The 22718-nt window shown below is 26.2% G+C and overlaps 4 protein-coding genes across 7 annotated transcripts in view; 1 reads left to right on the forward strand and 3 right to left on the reverse strand.

Annotated features, from left to right (window-relative positions):
- Positions 1 to 5701, reverse strand: part of Klc (kinesin light chain) — a 30574-nt gene extending 24873 nt beyond the window's left edge. Inside the window, exon 1 of one of the 2 annotated variants that reach the window (XM_011066786.2) lies at positions 5563 to 5701. Coding sequence is in view for 1 of the 2 variants with exons in the window: in XM_011066783.2 (XP_011065085.1) it covers positions 1360 to 1403 (44 nt within the window). In the remaining variant the exon portion in view is untranslated. Of the gene's footprint in view, positions 1 to 1359; positions 1499 to 5562 lie in introns of those variants that run through there. The other variant, XM_011066783.2, reaches the window with a different exon arrangement.
- Positions 1360 to 10947, reverse strand: mldr (mitochondrial ribonuclease P catalytic subunit). The gene is made up of 6 exons (XM_011066780.2): positions 10807 to 10947; positions 10298 to 10523; positions 8830 to 9697; positions 8298 to 8541; positions 7991 to 8121; positions 1360 to 7789 (listed from the first exon to the last, which is right to left on the reverse strand). Exons 3-6 carry the CDS (start codon positions 9684 to 9686, stop codon positions 7447 to 7449), a joined length of 1575 nt encoding a protein of 524 aa, XP_011065082.1. The 5' UTR covers positions 9687 to 9697; positions 10298 to 10523; positions 10807 to 10947; the 3' UTR covers positions 1360 to 7446.
- Positions 10948 to 11020: 73 nt separating this feature from the next.
- Positions 11021 to 17259, forward strand: LOC105152460 (leucine-rich repeat-containing protein 58). Of its 3 annotated transcripts, none has more exons than XM_011066779.2 (6): positions 11021 to 11160; positions 11250 to 11265; positions 12894 to 13373; positions 13711 to 13927; positions 15889 to 16078; positions 16613 to 17259. In XM_011066779.2, exons 3-6 carry the CDS (start codon positions 12901 to 12903, stop codon positions 16777 to 16779), a joined length of 1047 nt encoding a protein of 348 aa, XP_011065081.1. In that variant the 5' UTR covers positions 11021 to 11160; positions 11250 to 11265; positions 12894 to 12900; the 3' UTR covers positions 16780 to 17259. The 3 variants fall into 3 exon arrangements, with proteins under 3 accessions (XP_011065081.1, XP_011065080.1, XP_087261932.1); XM_011066778.2 differs by having other exon boundaries at positions 11086 to 11160; positions 11250 to 11315; XM_087405806.1 differs by having other exon boundaries at positions 11125 to 11265.
- A 388-nt stretch (positions 17260 to 17647) lies between these two features.
- LOC105152459 (glycogen synthase kinase-3 beta) overlaps positions 17648 to 22718 on the reverse strand; it is a 54693-nt gene continuing 49622 nt past the window's right edge. The window contains exon 10 of the mRNA XM_087405802.1: positions 17648 to 18756. Coding sequence (XP_087261928.1) covers positions 18686 to 18756 — 71 coding nt within the window. The 3' untranslated portion in view covers positions 17648 to 18685. The remainder of the gene's footprint in view (positions 18757 to 22718) is intronic.

Consider the following 22718-nt stretch of genomic DNA (forward strand, 5'->3'; position numbering starts at 1 on the left):
ATTACAAAAATCAAATATAAGCAAACATCTAAGAATAAATAAATAAAAAAATAATAAAAATTAAAAAATAAAGAAAATGTTATCGTTCAAAAATCAAAGTTGAAAGTAATGAATTGTAATGACACATTAATCAATATTAATATTAAAATTCTAAATTTTTATTATATAACAAGAGACAGATTAGATGAGCTATAATTAACACGAGCTAATTTTTCTAGCAATACTGATTAATTATATATGACAATTTAGAAATGCTAAAAACGTATATACATACATATTGAAACATTTATATCTTTTTGAATGTTATCTAAAATAAATCTAGCACAAAATTTTAATTGTAACAAAACAACATTGATCAATTAATGTTAACATTATACTTTTCTAACCTTCAAAAAACCTAGGTTCAGATGAACTGTAGCATCAATTATATATATATATATATATATATATATATATATATATATATATATATATGTGTGTGTGTGTGTGTGTGTGTGTGTGTGTGTGTGTATATATATATATAAAATTGTTGGAAACCGAATTATCATATGGAATTTTAGCATCAGATATAGCACCAAAGCAAAATATATTTTCAACAAAAATCTATATAATATTGATCAATATTTTAAGGTTTAAAAATTAAATAAACAGTATATGTGTACATGTATGCATTAATATTAAGAATCTTTTCATAACAGAAAGATACGAATTTTCGAAAATATTTCCGGAAATTACATATATCAGTATATTGCGCTCTGAACTATCGCAGATGAGCACGATAACGTCGCGGCGCCATGCGAACCGTCGATCGATGCTTGGCACCGACGACAATTGGTGCAATTTCTAAGTACGTTACATGGCAATCGGATATGAATGATTCTTATCATTGAAGAGTCAAACGTAATTTTGGAAACGTTCAACAGCTCACCATCGAATTCGCCGCAGAAGCTATCTTCCATACAACCATAATCACTACAGCCATTTTGCCAATCCCATATTTATTAATAAATTTGTCTGTTCTACTATGTTTTTTATACGTTTACACTTAATATGAAATAGATGCGTGTATCTCTACAAAACGAAGAAAGATAAAATGTAGATAATGCTATTAAAACAAACAGATGTATAAATTATGACAGTATGGAATTTTGGAAAATTGCTTATACAAGCATAGACAAAAAAAATCTATATTAGGGCTTGTAAAAGTTTTCTCTCTTCAAAAATACACTCGTTATTTCACGACACGATTACAATATTATAAATCTGAGCTACTTTATCACTCCAAGTAATCATAGAGAAATTATGAAAAAATTATTCAAAAAAAGAAGAAAAGGATATAAATTTTTTATGTCTACTCACATTCTATAAGCATTGAGCGTTTTTGACATATCCGTCCTACCCATCGGTAACGGTGGACTCTGCCGGTTCTACCACTTTTCATGCACCATATATGTGTATATATACACAATGATTCTGCCAGTTGGACGTATTTCAGGGTACAAAAAAGTCATCTAATTATATTATTGGTACAAAAATATAGATCGTATACAAATATGCGTCGCGTATATACATAAATATGCGTGTTGCGTCTACGGGGAAGGGAAGGAGGATGTATGTACACTGTACTTTCGATCGCTACGGTGATCGTACCGTGCGGTATCACGTTTAGTCTCTCACTGAAGACCTCCACCCCCGTAACAACCCCATCCCTACTTCAGAAAGGGTGCAAAGCGTCAGTGGAGATGGAAGATGCACAACGCCTGCGCTACAATGCTCTTCCGTACAGAGTATACACGCTGGGTTGCGTAAAGAGGGTGCACAAATCGTATCCTCATAAGACCGCAGTCGGAATACAAGTAAGATTTATGTGCAATCTTAAATGTTCATTTCTATCACAGATACCTTAATCTCAATTTAACTTGTACTTTTTATCTTCTTCTAATTCTAAGAATTATATCCGTTTCTATATCAATGTAGATTAATTTTAATCTTGGTTTAACTTACTTTTTTATCGTTTTCCAGTTCTAAGAATTAGAAAAAGGTAAAGAGTAAAGCCTGAATTAAATCGGATTAAAGTTAATGTATATATTGGTAGAAACGGACATTAGAAAAAGATAAAAGGTAAATTAATCCGAGTTTAATCTACATTAATAAAAGTGAACGAAAATCAAATAAAATATTTTTGGTCATATAATAGTAACACATATTCATTCTTGAATATTTTATTAATTGTTATATTATCTAATTATATCCACTAAAGCAGATCATAGTTGATCTATCTTCATCAAAGAATTTGTCTTACATATTTATTAATAATATTAAATGTTAATACAATAAATGTCAACAATTGATAACAAAAATTTAGATATAAATGACCTGTAATTAATGAAAATTTTTTATACTTGATATGTAAAATTTATTTGAAAATTTTTCGCGCAAATGTAAAGTAAATGAGAGCAAACCTCAAGATCTGCGGAGCGGTAAGAAAGTTCCACGCAGTCTGTTTCTGCAATCCCAGACTACTAGAGAATACAGCTGTGACTGGCATTCGATGACTCACGAGATGACGACAGACTACTGCCAATAATGCACTATTATCGAATAACGTAGAATAACGTAGTGTCTGTATGCATAGAGATATGCAAAATATTTTTTTTCTCACGGAAATTTCATATCAGATTTTTATAATCTATAAAAAAAATCATCAAATGTGAGAAAACATTTGCGTAATAATAATGTATAATTTTAAACCCTTAGAATTTTTTTTGATAATCGTAACACCTTTAATTAAATAATTAATCAGGGGATCGATCGCATCAATGCGAACTGTCTAAAAATAAAAACTTACTGTTTTATTAATGCTGTATCCACATATTTTTTGCATAATTTCTCATATAATTTCAATATACTAATGAATCAGAATTATCATTATATTTTATAACGTTTCAATAGACATGCGTAATAATAGTATAATGAATAATTAAACATAGGAATAAAATACAAAATTAATAAAATACAAAATTAATAAAATACTGTAACAAAATATAGAACAAACAGATTGGATATTTTCGATCATCAAGTGAATTAAAACTAATGATATTTTTCGCAATAAATAATACATACAGTGAAGAAAATCATTTATCAATTGAGATACAAAAACATTTGATGATAAGAGACGCTAACTCCCAATTTTTTCTTCTTAAAAATAGATATCTAATTTCGAGACTTTTGACAAAGATAATATTTTCTGAACAAATTTTTTAATAATAGAGTTTTATAAAATGATAATTAACATTAAATAATATCAAACCAATAATAATAATTATTATATAACCATAAATATAAATTTAATAATGTAAGACTGCACTTGAGCTTTAAATGGATAATTTGAAATATAAACAAATATAAACAAATATAATTCACCTATATTATATCGTAATTGTTCTAATGATGATAACCAAACATATTATTATTCTAGATATGTAAATATATATCAATCATTATTTAATATAATAATAAAATTATTATTATAATAATAAAATTATCTATTATATCTATCTAATCAATTTATATGTACATTCTTTTATATTAGTTATATATTTTATTACGAAGAACATTAATATTCAATATTAATTTTTATATTATAATATTCTCCATTTAAATTATATATATATATATATATATATTTTTTTTTTTTTTAATATATGATAAATACAGGATTGGCCAAAACTTACGTGACACTCTGTATATTATATTTTATATAAGTAAAATAAAGAATTTCATGTAAAATTCTTCAATGTATAATATCTCAAATATATATGTAGTTTCTTGATAATTATATAATTCATAATTTAAAATAACATATTAAACTGTTATTACATCGAACGAAATTACTTCATAAATACAGCATAATCTTAGATATCAAGTAATATATGAAAGTAGTATATGAAATATATAATAATTAAAAATTAAAATGCATAATAAAAATAACAGTAAAAGAACTATAATGAAGAGAAAGGAAAAGTCTTATTAAGTTTCACTCGGAACCGACGAGAAAGGATTTTAGAATTGTATAGCGAAATAATTTCACGATAATCGACAAAAAGACTTTTCTAAAGTATTATTCAAGTTCTAATAAATAAATAAAAACATTTGTATTTAATAAAATTATATATCCATAATCACTGAATTATCTGTTAATAAAATTCCACTTTTTAAAAAAATTAATTGGATGGATCACGTAATAAAATTGTTTGACATTTAATCGTTTAATAAAAAAATTTATTAACATGCTCATTATTAATTGCAAATATCAATTAAGAAAAGTTTGTTTTATCAAACAAATTAAATGTTTTCCGATAAAAATATTCATATTTATTTTCAAAATTATCTAAAGAGAAATAAATTCATATTATTACTATAAATAACTTTAAAAAGTTTTAATATATCGTCTTACTAATAATTTGAGAATCTAATATCAATTAATTTTACTGATTTCTTTACAATTGATTATTAAATGTTGTAACTGAGATAAGAAATAGAAGATGTAGATGTATATAGTAATATGTATATAAAAATAGAAATAAAATTACTGTCGCTATTAGTACTTTTACATTAAACTACTATAAAAAAACTTTCATTAAAATAAAAAAAACTTCAAATATATATGTACAATTGAATATTTTAATTCTTATATTTGAATTTTTTAAGACGTTTGGAATATTTTTATCAAACTGCTAAAAAAATGAAATAAATCTAAAATAAGATAAACATTTTTTATATTTTACAGAGATTTTTTATTTTATATTTGCTTTTCCATTTACAAGAATTAGCGCACATACGCTTATTTTCATTATTTACGTATTTATTGTTATATATATATATATACACATATTTTATTAATCTTTCAAAGAAGGATCAATTAATTTTTAATTTCTCAATTTAATAAATTTTATTATACATTCTGTAACTTTTACATCGCTTAAAGTATACGAAAAGATAGTCGAAAACAGTGATGGTCAACGTCATGGTCGCTAACCTTTTGTTCTGCTTCCGCGACTATTGTCGGCGGAAATAAATTAAAGCCGATTAGTTTCCCTGTTATACCTGCGAATTGCCAAGAGAGACGTATTTCTTTTATCAATAATAACAATCAGAACTAATTAATACCAGAGAAACTGCAAAATATTCATCGGAAGGGACACTTTCCTAAAAGTTAAATCCCCAGATTATAGTATACAAATCATGTAAAAATAATATAAGTTCCCATTTAAAATTATTTTCATATGAAAATCTTCTTTTATGACAATTGGTGCATAATTGCTTCTCTCATATCAAAACATACAGAAACGTATTCTTATTCCTAAAAATTATACACTACAATATCTGTTTATTTATTTAATAATTAGACAGAAACAGTTCTTATATATCTTTTCAATTGTTCATTTCAAACCATTCGTCGACATAAATTGAATCGCGTCGTCTGTTATCTAGCAGCGTCTTATACCAGCTGATTAAATTCTTGTGCGATACAATTTAGATTTCAACATAATTCGTACTTACTTTTGCGAATGGTCCAAGTAAGGTTGCCACCGCTCGCTTCAATGTAGCATCCCACCGGCGAAGGGATGCCACCAGGATGCCCCGAAGAAATCCTTGGGACGTCCCAGAAATGTCCTTGAAAGGTCCTGCGAAAGTTCCTTGCTGAAAGAGAGTCCAGCCTCTCCGTTTCTCTCGCGGATCAAACCGACACGCCGGAGAAGCACGAGAAGGAGAAACCGCGGTATCCTCACGCAGAATCGATCTTGAAACGTCTGCGATTTGGAACGGAAAAACTCACGATTAGTTCCTACGCGACGAAAATACTATGACAGTCCGCGAGCATCCGGACCACGTTCTGCGAGACCGTTCTCGCGGCGGCGACGACGACGGTGACGGTGACAGACAAAGATGGCGAGGCTCGGGCGCAGACCACGATACGCAGCATTACATATCCGGCAAGGACGAGTTTGGAGCAAGAATACCGAATCGATCGGCTGCCGAAAAGCGCGCGGAAACGCGACACCCGAGAATTCGGACGGAACGATGCTTTGGGAAACGCGATAAATTACAATACGGAATTATCGCGCGATAATTCTGTTGGAGCATAAAATCGCGATTGCAGCGACCTCCGCTGCGCAGATTGCACTACTGCACTCTCACGAACAAACGGGCTTATTTTCATGACGCGATTACTCGACCTCGTAACTTTCATGCCTTTTAAAGCCCGTTTTTTATATTTGCAAATTTGTTCTTTGTGTCTACTTGTTCTTTGTATTTGTATATTATACTACTTTTGCATTCAATTTGAAACGATGGATGTTAGAGGGGAAAAAGAGATGAGATTGGAAAAATACAAAAAATTTAATTACAAAAAATAAACTATAATCACATGTATGTATGTACATATATATATATTAGGTGTTGGAATTAATTCGTAGCGTTTTACAAGTGATGGGAAGTACTTTCATTAATGTATTTTTTAATGCTCATGTGAAATAAATAACATTCTTTCATTAAAAACGCTACGAATTAATTCCAACACCTAATATATATTGTACTTTTTGGATGCTCACGCACCTTTTTAAGTGCTATTTTCAATTATTTTGTTCTTTAATTGAAATAATCAATTTTGAATGAGTAATACGAGCATGTAGCAATAGGGAATAAGAAAAAATCAATTTTGAATTTATACAAGAATTTACCGGATTTTTTATATAACGACGATTTTTTATATGAAAACGAATGATGAAAAAGATAATGCATTCTTTAAATTCAATTTTGATATTTTGTTCAAAGCTTTTAAGAAGATTGTGCATCTGTTTCAGCATATTTTCTTTCGCTAAAAAGTGTTTATTAACGGTTATCCTTTTTTCTATCTCAATGAGGTAAATAATAATTACGTAACAGTGCAATTCATTATTAATAATTTTCTAAGCGCTAGCAGAGCCAAAAATGTAATAAATAACGTTTATAAATATAGATATTTGTCAAATTAATTTTTTCCAGATATATTAAAACTATAACTATATGTATATGTATATTATAAATATATGAAAAAAAAAATATATATATTACAAACAAAAATATATATATATACATATTCTACAAATCAATAAAAATATTATTTTTACTGTTTACCTCTGATGTTTAACTTCATTTTGTTTTAAATTTAAATATACCTCGACTATTATGAGCAATTACGAACATAGTTAATTTAAATACATTAGTCTTTAGGACTAATGTAATAGAACACAAGCAATATAATTTATAACATTTATTATAAATTTATATAAAAAACATAGTACTGCTTGTTATTAAAGACATTTAAGAAAATTTTGAATCTTGAAATCACATCTGACGTTCATCATATAAATATATACAATACGCCAACCAGAAATTTATATTTTAATACATTTTTTTTTCATTATACTTCAAACAGTACCACTTATCTGAAAATTCATAAAACTCTTTTAAAGTTTCCCTAAGATCTTCAGTGACACACGGTATGTGCCAACAGTTATCATTCTTTTGTACAATCGGTAAATAGATAAAAGGGTCTTGGATGCGAATACCAGTTGCACTGAATTTAATGAAATACTGATGCGAAAACTGCCACTTCTTAAATTTTTGTTGTAAGTCTGCATCTTGCAAGGAATATTTATGTTGTCGCATTAAATCTGACGAAACAAACATTGTATTCATTCCACACGCCATAGTTGCATAGAGTATGTACGGATCATCGGCGGATCTAAAATTTGATGTATTTGTATACAAAAATTTTATTTAATGTATTATTTAAAATATTATTATAACTGTTTCATAATTGTTATGTACATATACATACTTTTATTTTATACTATCATCATAAAGTAATCATACGCCATGATATTAATTATATCAATGTAAAAAAATAAAAATCCCATAGCATCTGCGTAAATTCAATACTTACAAATTATCTATGAGGAAGACGAACGCATTTCGCTCTACGCGTTTAAATTCAGATAGCTTCCTTTGATGTTTCCGCGTCAATACAAGTACTTTTTTACCACGACTTTTGAAATGCTCTACTACATTGATTAGCTGTAATATAAACTATATATTAATATTTAATAATTAATATATTTAATATAATACGAAAATAATAGAAAAAAATCATTTTTTATAATTGAAATTTCTACATATATATGAACTTATATAATGTATCGATATTGATAAATGACCAATACAATTATTTTGATAAAAACAATATATATTACCAATAGCAATTTTGGTGCGGACTTATATTTCATATAAGTTAGATTAAGTCCGTCAATGACTACATCAAAAGGTTTATTGTTTTCAATAAATGTCTTAAAGTTCAACAATTCTTTTGGATTAGTTTTATTATAAATGTCCGATCCTATAATCACTCTGTCCATCACAAATTTTGCCAATTCTTGAAATTCGTCTTCACTAAATGTCATTTTAGATAAAAAATAACCGCAATGTTTGCAATTCCCCCTACAAACAGAATAAATATTAAAATTTTATCTATTAACTCAAAATATTAATTTTATTTTATAGAAATACTAATCTATTTGCTTTAAAATCTTAATTTTATTTAGTATATTCTTAAACATTATTTTAAAAAATATAACTGTACTTATATAGTAGTAACTAATAACTTACTTAATATTATTACTAATAACTTACAGAATTCTATCATTAATTATTAACTTTTTTTAAACTATTATTTAAAATTACTAAGTATATTAAACTAAATCATGCTGAAATATTAAAAAAACGAACGTTTTTTTGGAGATTGTTATGCGATCTGTAGACCAACCATATTTGATAGCTGTATTAGAATATGTTCTTATAATTTTATCATATGGTATTATACTGTGTTTAATCCAGAAATGAAACATTTCTTCTATTCTATTGTTGAAAAATTTTGCATCTTCCAGCTGGCAATATTGAAGATGTGATAAGTATACATATTCTTTTGGAATCAGTTTGCGTAACACTATATTTGTCAGTGCTTTCCATGCAATGTCGGGTTTTCCATTTCTAAATGCTGCACTAGCTAATGCAGAATATATAGTAGTGCCTGGAGAAGAGGTAATCTTCACCATTTCTATTATATCTTGTGTTTTCTCCCATTCATCTGTCAAACATAAACTCGTTATACATTCTTCAGCTGTAACAGAATCCAAATGCTGATACTTTTGCCTCAAATAGTTGTATGTTTCTACAATTTCTATTTTATCTGCATCGGTCAAGGAATTTTGTTTCAAAACATAGAGTTTAAGATATTTTCCAATCACTCCTGCATTCAAAGAATAATTATTTTCCTTCAAGAATTTAAAATATGCAATAGCGTTATTCACATGAAAATAGTCGACACACATATCTATGATTACGGAGTCTACAATGGATGATGTGATTTCTGTATTTTTTTGAAGAATTTTTTCTCGTATGCTTTTCCATTCTATAGTAGATAAATCGCTTTTCATTTCCTCATATATATTATTTTCCGTGATTAGAGTTTTTAAATGAACAATTTTTCTATTACTATAGCTTTGCTTTGATAAAACATACGTATTTATGTTAAACTTATAAAAATGAGATCGTAATGGTTGACGTAGCTTGTAAAACAGCGTCATTTATTGTACACCTAAAAATTAAATTTATTCATTATTAAAATTATTTCATAATTTGTAAGAAATAGAATTTGTTTAGTCTATTTTATTAAAATTTGTGTCATAATATATATTTAAAAAATAGAGATACTATTACTATACAAAAACAAAATAATGAAAATAATAAAAAAAAATATTTTATAAATATTTTAGAAGTCTATGTAAGATATATATAAATTATAAATGTTATATTTATTAATAATGGTATTTATTAATAATAATTAAATCTCATTATATCATTTCATTTTATTTAACATTCCTCATAATACACACATTAGTATTCAATAAATACATCTACAAGAGAGAGATGGTGTATTTATGTAATAATAAATATATTCTAATTTAAATATAATTTTACTATGCAATTTAATACATAATAATATTAATACGTTGTTCAATAATCTTATTGATTATTAAACAATTAATTAACATTATTAAACAATGTTAACAAAATTTATTTCAACACTATAAGCTCATTAAGATGTTACCATTAATCTTACCACATGCAAGTTAATTAACAAGAAAAAGATTCACAGTAGTGTAATGATAGATATAATAAATTGTAAAATTCATACGTGAATATACAAGTCAATTTCAAAGGCTGTTTCTTTTTTTCTCTTCGTTCCTTTTTTTATAGTAGAATTTTTATAGTAGAAAGGAGCACATTTTCTAACCTCTCCATCCAAAATAACATCGGAAATACCGAAGACTAAAAACCGATATGTCTGAAGGTTCAGCAGAAATTGAAGAATGCTGACATATCAAGCAACCGGATTATCAATTGATGATAAACGTCAAAATCTATTTTTAATAAATATATGTATAAATTAAATTGTAACAAATTATAAAACAACGAGAATTTTAAATATTAAATTCGAAAGACTTATTACGCTTTTACATATAAAATATATAATCAGATAAGTCATTTAAAAAATTTATACTTTAATTATACTTTATATAAAAATAAAATCTCAAAAATTATTTTTAAAAAATAAATTCTTTATATACGTAATAAACAAACTTTTTAACAATGGATTTTAATTAGATACATCTTTATAAATTACTTAATAGAATTATAACAGACTTTTTTCAAATATATGCAAATCCATCGATCTGAATAAGCCTTTAACGATGACAAGAGCTTTCCAACAAGAGACACAGATGACACAGTGTAACACAGTGAATTATTATTACGTATTTACATCCTAGTTGTTCACCAATGTTAAATAAAGATGAAATGATCTTTGATGACTGTGAACTTTGCTTGTGGAAAGCTCCCAATATATTTAGGATTGGTTGCTACAGCACTCGACGGGGAGAATGGAACGGCAGCGGAGATGATAGGCGATGGATATAGCAGGATAGACGTGAGACATGCGCTAATAAAGCGCAGATGTGATGTGTCGCGTTTCGTGTACCGCCGATCTCCGCGTGTTTGGTTAGTTTTATTTGCGCCGTTCTATTTGCGCTGCTTATAAAATTCGCTCATTTGAGATTTACGCATTGTGATACGAATTGTGTTTTCAGGAAGTGTTAACTAACGGTAAATTGCCAACGGCATTGTCTTCTTTGTGAAGCTAAAATAAGTAATAAGTAAGTGTTGTACTTCATACAGCTCATGATACCAGACGGTTCACAGTGTGACGTCACATGAGAATTACTAATAATTCGTATAATAGCGCGGATTTCAAACATCTGTGTAAATCGTTTTTACTTCTATATTATTCTTAATTTCTATTGAGAGTAATAGAATTAAAATAAAATACGAATAAAATTTCTTTATAAAACGTTTTAAAATAACATAATATAGAACAAAAATATTTTCATTTTATATTGGATAAAATCGTCTTCTTTATCGTCTTCTTTAAATTAAAAAATTGTCAGTATGTAAATTTTATTCAATATTTACACGGTCATTAATCGAGTGTAAATTATATTTTTTATCTACAATTCTTTGTCCCAATATAGCACAGTGTTGAAAATCGGGGTATAAGTCTTTATAGTATAAAACGCTATCTGGAATTTTTACAACTTTTTATCAAAATGACTCATTTAAATAATTTGTTTTATATATAAATATATAACAAATTATATGTATAGTTTGTAATATATGTATAGTTTATAAATAATTTTTATAATATTAATGACTGCAATTCAGTTGAAAGAGCTATTCTTCATTATTAAAAGTTCGATAATTTGAAACACTCCATATATTAATTATTTTCTACGAAATACTTGAGAATTATTTCATAACAGATCATTTGGATCTTGATTTGGACTAATAACAGCTAGAATGATTTGCATAGATTCTTCTCAGAATCTTATCGATACTTTTGATAATTTTACATGCACCGAATGTGTAACGAACGCGCGCGTGTTCGTGGATAATTATTACTTTAAAAGGGCGCCAAATGAAGAATACATATTAAAAAATACTTATTTCTAATTATACTATTTTTATGAACTGTTTAAAAAAATTATTTCAAGGCAATAGTAATTTAGTTATTATCGGTTATTGTACGCTTTTAATCTTTTCGAAATTATCGATTTTTTAAAATAATTTACTTGATACGCGTCGTGTGATAATTTTAACACAAATCATATATCATCTACATAACGAAAGTTTCATATCCATTATTTACATTTTGCCATTTCTCATTGCTTGTACGATTACGATAATGACAATGCGGTTTTATATATAAAAGTACAATATCATTTTATTACTATATAAATTTCCTGCATTTTCCTTGGAAGAAGAATTTAGATAATCGCGCGCACATATAATAAGAAAATTAACATTAAATTAATAAATTAATTTTATATGTATATATATATATATATATATAATACTATAAAGATCATATATTAAAATAGATAAAATAAAAACATATTAAAAACATTAATTAAATATTTATAAATATTATAAATGTATAAATAAATTAAGGTCATAATTTAATTATATACATATATTTATGTATATACATATATAAATTGTTATATATACAAATTATTATAATAATATAATACGAAGTTTTTCTCCCCATTTTATATATAATAAAATAATTTATATGTTACATTACGTTTACATTTTCTTATATAACGGTATATTATAATAAATAAGTGATATAATAATGAAATATAAATAATAGTATAAAATATTTTAAAACTTAGAATAGTCATGGAGAATTACACATCGGACTCCAGCGACTCGGATTCTGCCTTAAGAACGTTGGATCTGTCCTATTTGGCATTGGACAACGAAGTATTAGATAAGCAATTCCTCAATACCAAAAATCCAGAGCAAGTGGATACCTTATTGTTGAGTCAGAATCTTCTCACAACTGTACCTGCCAATATCATTAGATTCATCAATCTGAATTTCCTCGATATCTCGAACTGTGGCCTTACCAGTTTATCAAATTTTTGGGCGGATTGTCCTTTGACCTGTTTGATTGCGAAACACAATAACCTGACCAATGATGGACTAGCGAAAGATTTTGAAAATCTCGTTAATTTAAGAGAACTCAATCTAAGTGGTAATAGACTCACGGAATTTCCTAATCAAATTTTTGATCTATCTGGATTAAAGTATCTTTATTTGGGTGGTAATCGTATCAGCGAAATTACCAAGGACATCTGGAAACTGCAAGGGTAATTGCTCATTTTAACGAATTTTAATAATGTTTAAATTTTAAATAAAAATAAAATTTGTTAATTTAATTATTAGCAAATTAATAATCGGCGATTAAAAACTTAAATGTGAAGAGCATGAAAATTTGAAAGCTGTAATTAAATATCTTGGTATGTAATATGTGGTAATGTAAAGAATTATGCGAGTTATATTATATAATAATATTTTGATACTATTAATTTAAATAATTATTTGCGAGTATAATATATCCCGTATTGTTTTATATATTAAAAAATTGAATAATTAGTCGACTTTGCCTAAAACATTATTAAGAAATAATATTCTGATTTGTCAAAGATTGCGAGTTTTGTCGATGGGAAACAACAGATTGACAGAAGTACCGTGCACTCTTGGTCAACTAAAGACCCTACAGGCTCTCGTACTTTGTGATAACATGCTAGAGAGTCTGCCAAGCTCAATAGCCAATTTAACGAACTTGAAGACTCTATCGCTTCACAAAAACAGATTACGGACATTGCCTACTGAAATAATAACGTTAAAATGTCTCACAGAGGTGGGTTACGAATAATTTACTAAATCATCTTATATTACTTAATCATCTTATATTTTATACTTTTTGTGTATGTGTATGTATATATGTATGTATGTGTGTGTGTGTGTGTGCGTGTGTGTGTGTGTATGTGTATGTATGTATGTATGTATGTATGTATGTATGTATGTATGTATGTATGTATGTATGTATGTATGTATGTATGTATGTATGTATGTATGTATGTATGTATCTATGTATGTATGTATGTATGTATGTATGTATGTATGTATGTATGTATGTATGTATGTATGTATGTATGTATGTATGTATGTATGTATGTATGTATGTATGTATGTATGTATGTATGTATGTATGTATGTATGTATGTATGTATGTATGTATGTATGTATGTATGTATGTATGTATGTATGTATGTATGTATGTATGTATGTATGTATGTATGTATGTATGTATGTATGTATGTATGTATGTATGTATGTATGTATGTATGTATGTATGTATGTATGTATGTATGTATGTATGTATGTATGTATGTATGTATGTATGTATGTATGTATGTATGTATGTATGTATGTATGTATGTATGTATGTATGTATGTATGTATGTATGTATGTATGTATGTATGTATGTATGTATGTATGTATGTATGTATGTATGTATGTATGTATGTATGTATGTATGTATGTATGTATGTATGTATGTATGTATGTATGTATGTATGTATGTATGTATGTATGTATGTATGTATGTATGTATGTATGTATGTATGTATGTATGTATGTATGTATGTATGTATGTATGTATGTATGTATGTATGTATGTATGTATGTATGTATGTATGTATGTATGTATGTATGTATGTATGTATGTATGTATGTATGTATGTATGTATGTATGTATGTATGTATGTATGTATGTATGTATGTATGTATGTATGTATGTATGTATGTATGTATGTATGTATGTATGTATGTATGTATGTATGTATGTATGTATGTATGTATGTATGTATGTATGTATGTATGTATGTATGTATGTATGTATGTATGTATGTATGTATGTATGTATGTATGTATGTATGTATGTATGTATGTATGTATGTATGTATGTATGTATGTATGTATGTATGTATGTATGTATGTATGTATGTATGTATGTATGTATGTATGTATGTATGTATGTATGTATGTATGTATGTATGTATGTATGTATGTATGTATGTATGTATGTATGTATGTATGTATGTATGTATGTATGTATGTATGTATGTATGTATGTATGTATGTATGTATGTATGTATGTATGTATGTATGTATGTATGTATGTATGTATGTATGTATGTATGTATGTATGTATGTATGTATGTATGTATGTATGTATGTATGTATGTATGTATGTATGTATGTATGTATGTATGTATGTATGTATGTATGTATGTATGTATGTATGTATGTATGTATGTATGTATGTATGTATGTATGTATGTATGTATGTATGTATGTATGTATGTATGTATGTATGTATGTATGTATGTATGTATGTATGTATGTATGTATGTATGTATGTATGTATGTATGTATGTATGTATGTATGTATGTATGTATGTATGTATGTATGTATGTATGTATGTATGTATGTATGTATGTATGTATGTATGTATGTATGTATGTATGTATGTACATACATATACATTTAAAGTATCGAGGTAAATTTAGTTTAACGATTTTTATTATAATGAATTAATTCGTTTAATATAATTGGTTTCATAAATTTGATTTCTTTACTGCACTCTCTGTTTATTTAAATGTTTTTACTATGCAATCTTTACATATAATTTATAATTTTTGTAACCTATGACTCTTAGTGGCCCTGTATAGATTGTTTATTTTTATTTGTTGTAACTGACTTTTACTAATTTAAAGTTTGTTCTGTGGAAAAAAATTTTATTCGTTTTTCGCAGTTGTCTTTACGAGATAATCCGTTGGTGGTGAGATTCGTATCTGATATGACACACAATCCACCATCGTTGTTGGAGCTAGCAGCGCGTATCATTAAATCCAGTGATATTCGCTACGATAATGAAAGTATACCGCACAATCTAGTACAGTACCTCAATAGTGCCCACAGTTGTGTCAATCCTAAATGCAAAGGTCAGTGTTTTGATTAACAATAATAATTTAGACGTAATAAATGGTAATAAATCATTGCCTTGGCCAAATAATAATCGGATTCACATCAAATGTGAGAGGAGAGAAACGTAAACGATGTGAAAGAAAAACTTTTTGGCATTTGTAACTATAATTATTGTATATTACTATAACTATGATTATGATTACTATAGTATTAGTAATAATAACTATACATATGTATAATTCTATCGACCAATATGTATAGTTGATAATCGAAAATGATTATAATTATAATTATTATGACTGTAATTATAGTCATTTTTGGTTTGCCAACTATATATAATATATATATTGGCATTGAACTGTACACATAGTTATACTATAATAATCATAATCATAATTATAGTAATATATTACAATTATAGTTACAAATACCAAAAAGTTTTAATCTCAGTGTAAAATTGTGCAGCAATAAAATTTAGAATAATTCAAAATAACAAAGCGTTCTTTTGGATCAAATCTCATAACAAGATTAACTTTTACTTTTCTGCGCAGGTGTTTTCTTTAATAATCGCGTGGAACACATTAAATTTGTCGATTTCTGTGGCAAATATCGCTTACCATTGTTGCAATACTTATGTAGTAGTAAGTGCATCGAACCACGCGACAACCATGAGGAACCCGTCAGTGGTGCCATGATTAGAAAAGTTCTTCTCGGCTAGTGAAATTTTAAAAATATATTTTTGTAATAGGAGATAAGATTACATTCTAAAGATCTCGAAAATTATTTCACTATAATTATTTTCACTTCAAGGAAGATATTTTCCATTTTCTATAAGAATTTGCTCTTGATCAATGATATAAAATTTAAAAATGTTCATGTTTATATGGAAATAATTATATATCGGAATAATTATATTCTATACAAGAGTAATAAATTCTAGAATAAGTGGAGAAAACTGAGGAATGAAAGTTATAACACGTAAATGTATAGATATTACGACATATTTTATATCGAATCTGTGTATTTTTCTTCTTTTTGGTATTAAAAGTATAATACAATAACTACTATTAAATATAATTTTGTAAAATATAATAAGTATTTAACTACAATATAAATATTTTCTGTTGACTCTTTAGTATAACTTCGAAGACAGCAAAACAGAATAAAAGTTTTTTTCAAAATCAATTTGAAATATAAATCCTATATTTCAAACCCTTTATTTAAAATCCTTCTTTTTCATTTTAAAACAATTTTTTTGTAAACTGGAATTATGCTACTTTCATATTACACATTTATCACATAATCATGTGACTATATGTATAGAATGAGAAAACGAGTAAAAGCTAGAGCATGTGATTCATTTTGCATATTGAGTTATAGGAAAATAGAATCAAAATTGAGAGAATATTTTAAAGTAGAGAATAAATAAATCTAATTGTTGGAACGATCCTTTCCATTTCAAGATCGACATATTCTCATTCAAGTATTTTAAGTTTATTAAATCGCATATCTTTTATTTATTCGCTTATATATTTAGTAATATTAGAAAGTAAATTTTGGTATACAGAAAAAGATTGAGACAGCAATTAACGTTATTATTGTTAATAGTTTATTGTTAAATAAACCACAAAATATACAATAATAATATTATTTATATATAGAGTGATTCCGCGTGATTAACATCGGGGCGGTATCGCGCGATTTCTTTTTCGCTTAAACACATTCAGAATAGTTATACTACAAGGTATTCATCGTCATTGCGACTAAGACGTTTTTTTGCGTCATTATTCATAAAACTAAAAATAACATTCAAGAGAAAGAACGCAGAGGAGGAGTAGCGAAATAAGAATGGTAGGTAAGTGTGTGTATTTATAATTTTATATATATATGTATAATATATATACTTATGTATATATATATATATATATAATTGTGTAAACATAGCAATCATGTAATAAGAGTTTTACTACTTTTTTCACTTTTTGCTCACCGCTTACAGTACAGTGTGTAGTTATATATAATTAATTACCTATACATACATATACATATTCATATATATATGCGCTTTATCTATTATATATTACATACATATATATGTATGTACATGCTTCTTTTTTTCGCTTTCTCTCTCTCTCTCTCTCTCTCTCTCTCTCTCTCTCTCTTTCTTTCAAACTTTTATTTTTTCACACATACACACACACATATACATGTGCGCATATAATCTCACACCTATTCACAACGTCGAATTAGCGTTTTTATCGTATAGGCGTGGTAGTAACTAGCACTACTCTTTACTTCTTTTTTTCTTAATCATCTTTTCATATTATTTTCATTTTATTTAACTGCGTAGTAAATATTTTTGTATCGTTTCACTCTCTTCTCTCTCTCTCTCTCTCTCTCTCTCTCTCTCTCTCTATATATATATATATATATATATATATATATATATATATTAACAATTTCTCCCTAATATCGTACATTCGTGTTTTAAATGTTAAGGACTCACTGCGCTTTCGATTGTGGGTGTTACCTTGGTTTATCATTATCCGCCGTTCCTTATATCATTCGGGAAAATCATAATCCTGTTCCAACTGGGGCGCGATGTGATCTCCATCAACCATTTTCTATTCACCGTCCACCACTTGCTGCTCCTGAGTCTCCAGCTCCTTTGTTTCCTTGGCATCTTTGTCCTCGTCTAAAATGCGATATTGAGGAGTGTAAAAGAGGTATAGGGTTATAAAAAAAAGAGGCGTTATTAGAAGATTCTTTTTGTATAATGTATTTCTTCTTTATGTTACGTAACTAAGTGATTATGCAGTTTGCTTCAAAATGTTAACATGCAATAATTTCTTTCTTCATCCTATTATTCTTAATTAATCCAAAAATAGAAATATTAAAACAAGAGTAGAAATATATAGAAAATATATAAAAGAAATTAAATGGTTTAAAAATAATTATAAAACTAAATAGAAAAATTTACATTATTCTATTATTTTAAAGTTAGATTATACAATAAACAAAATCTTTTTATACAAAATATCTTTTATCTAAGATCGTTCTTTTTTACATTTCTATCAAAAAAAGAAAAATAATTTGAAGAGATTGACAATTTTTTTTGAAGGTTCTATAATATTTGTATTGAATAAGAGAATAATTGCGTATTAAATGAAACGTATTTACTAATGACTACAGTGAGATATTGATTGCTCTGTCATTAGGTCAAATCGGTTAGAACTTATAACGTCATCAAGGATGTTGCGATGTGATAATGAAACGGATATAATTTCTATACAGGGTATCCAAGAATTCATGAAAAATCCATTTTGTAGTCTATTGAAAATAAAAGCATTATTGCGTAAGTATTTTAAGAATGTAAATAAATTGTAAGTATTCGTACAATTTTAAAATAGAGAATATTATTTTTAATTAATTCTCTAAGGATATTAATAAAACATGAATTTTTTCAATACAACTTAGATATTACAGATATTAGTATATAAATGATAAAACATTGACGTGCGATTTAAATTGGATTTCAATAAAAATTTTAATTTAGTTATTAAAACATAGAACATTAAAATTTAATAAGTTACAGGAAAATGCAAAAAATATTAGAAAACCCTGTATAAAAATTATGATTAATTTGATAGCTTTAATTTATATACACAGTATAACAGACAATAGAAAAAAATTGTGAAACTTCAGCTAATATTTTAATTTTCAAACTTAATAAATTTTTAATTGGAAAAATAATTTTTCTATTATATAACAGAAAATCAGAAGAATTATATATCCAGATAGCAAAATTCTTGTTGTATCTGAAAATGAGTTCAGAATTGATGACATATCACCGAATTCTTTTTGAACTCTCTGTGCTATCTGGGTAGTTATAATTATAAATTTTTTTAAATTAAAAATTCAAAGCTTTTTTTATCCTCATAAACTTTTTTGCACACTTCTGAAGAGGATGTCCAATAACTAAAATTTTTTGAACAAATGTTGAAATCAGATCAGACTGGATAAAAAAAAATTAAGATTGTTCTTAACGTAATCACTCACATCTTCATATCAAACATTCCACAACAGTGTATAAATTCATGTTTACATGAACTTTAATAAACGGATAATAAATGAGATATAAAATGTCGTGGAAAAAATGGACGAATTAAAATGGAATTAGAAAGAAAAATTATTCGTATGGAGTTCATAAGATATATTCGTGAAATTTTGAAAAATTAAAGTAAACATTAAATTAAATTAATGCATTTAATTTAATCAAAAACAAAATATGGAATAAAAATGGATATTTTTAATTCTTTCTATAACATATATTTTTTTTAATGTTTGCTTTTTTTCAATTTAGACAAAAAATTAAAATATTAAAAAATTAAAAATTATTAAAAATCTTATTTTAATAAAAAATTAAAACATACATATACTTATAAAGTCAACATTCAAATTAATACACAACAATAAAGAGATACCAGAATATCGTATACATGTGTAAGTCCCTGGCGGAAAAATTTTTATAAAAACTACATAGATCGAAACAAGATCTTAGAAATCCTTAATTTTTCAAAGATATTCTTAGGAGAACGTAGAGTAATGTTGTTTGTTTGAACAAGAAATTCTGTATTATGCTTTTATAGAATCTTTTTTTATATTTATCTTATATCATAAAACGAACAATACTACTCTACATTTTACTACGAAAAAGTCAGAGTTTCTAAAAACCTGTCTACGCAGTTTTTTTTTAATTTTTTCCGCCAGGGGTACATTAAAAGATAATTAAACTTTTCAAATTTAGATTTATTTTAATTAATCTGTTGGTTGTGCTTAAAATTACTTAATTTATTTTCAACAATTCCCTCTTTCTCATCCATTTTTATTCGTGTCCAATTTATGAATCCATTAAAGACCATAGTGCTGTTACATTAAGAATTTAGTTAAAGACTGTTTTTATAACATAATATTTCATTACAATTGCACTCACTTTTTATGTCACAATATTTTGAACAATTTACCATCATATATCAAACATTTTCGTACATTTGAAAACGAGATATTAAAAATAATTGATACGAGAACGTCATTTGTTACTAAATTTATTTCATTCGCAATAAAATTTGTATCTTAAAAATAATATTGGTCGTTAATGGATTAACGTAATATACACATTACATTAAGTTCTTACACGATATGTCATTTTAGGAAAATAGAAGTTAAGAAAGATTGGTCATTATCGATATATCATAATTACATTATTTAGCGTTCTTTTATCTTATGCAGATATACATACAACACATTATACGATACAGAATAATATTACATATACGTTGGCAATACTCAAGTATAAAATATATTTTACAATATATTATATTAGTGCAAAAGTATTCACCAAATAAAATTTAGAACGAAATAACAGTTTTAAGAACAATACTCTTATTAATTATAATATAATCATATATTGTAAACTTTAATGTTTTATCCTTTTTCACATATTTAAAAATTTTGAATTTAAACTTTGAACTCGTAACTTAATCTTTTGCACTAATTTAATACTCATAAACACACGCGCGCAAACACACACACATACATATATATTTTGCATATTAAATTAATTTATTGTTTATCCCTTTACATATTTTATTTTTGTTACATATTTTATCCGTTACATTTTGTAAAGTATACTGATGCTAGGATAAAAAGAAAACTTAAGGAATAAGTCTATTATTATAAAATGAGAAGAATATATTATTTAAGATTCTTATTTCCTCTCTCAATGCAATTATATAATATTAATTTATAACATAAAAAATGAAAAATTACATAAATTTTTCCTTGTATTGTATATCGAGATAAATTAGTTCTTTCACAAATTATTCCTTATTGTTTGATAGATTTGCGTGAATAAATAGTATGCGTGAATAAAAAATATAACAATTATCTTTTCTTGAATTATTAAATAGCTGTAAATCTTGATTAATTATCGTAAAATTCCTTTTCACTGGAAACTTATTGAAAATAATATTTACAATTTGTGAATTATACTTTACTGGAACTGAATGGAACAAGGAATTTTTCGAATACATCTTATAAGTATAATTCACAAATTGCATATATTATTTTCAATTAATCAAGATTTATAGCTATTTAATAATTTAAGAAAAAATAATTGATATATTTTTAATAGTACTTATTCATGCAAATTTATCAAACAATAAGGAATAATTTGTAAAAGAACTAATTTATCTCGATGTACAATACAAGGAAAAATTTATGTAATTTTTCATTTTTAATAAATCAATATTACATAATTGCAATGAGAAAGGAAACTAGAACCTTAAATAATATATTCTTCTCATTTTATAATAAACTTATTCGTTAAGTTTCTTTTTATCTTAACATCAGTGTTCACACTTTACAAGATGATGAATGAAATACAATTGTAAAGAGATAAACAATAAATATTTGATAATAAACATTTGTTACATGTCTATTACATAACATACAAAAGACCTATTTATTTTAATGTGTAATATTACAAAGTCAACATAATTTTTTATTGTTATCATCACAATTCAATACGAAGAAATAAAAATCTAAAAGGCAAATTTTTCTCTAATATTTCTTTTTCGCACTCTTCCTTTACAACAC

The sequence above is a fragment of the Acromyrmex echinatior genome, chromosome 4, assembly GCF_024713525.1.
Source record: "Acromyrmex echinatior isolate Ae372 chromosome 4, ASM2471352v2, whole genome shotgun sequence".
Lineage (NCBI taxonomy): Eukaryota > Metazoa > Arthropoda > Insecta > Hymenoptera > Formicidae > Acromyrmex > Acromyrmex echinatior.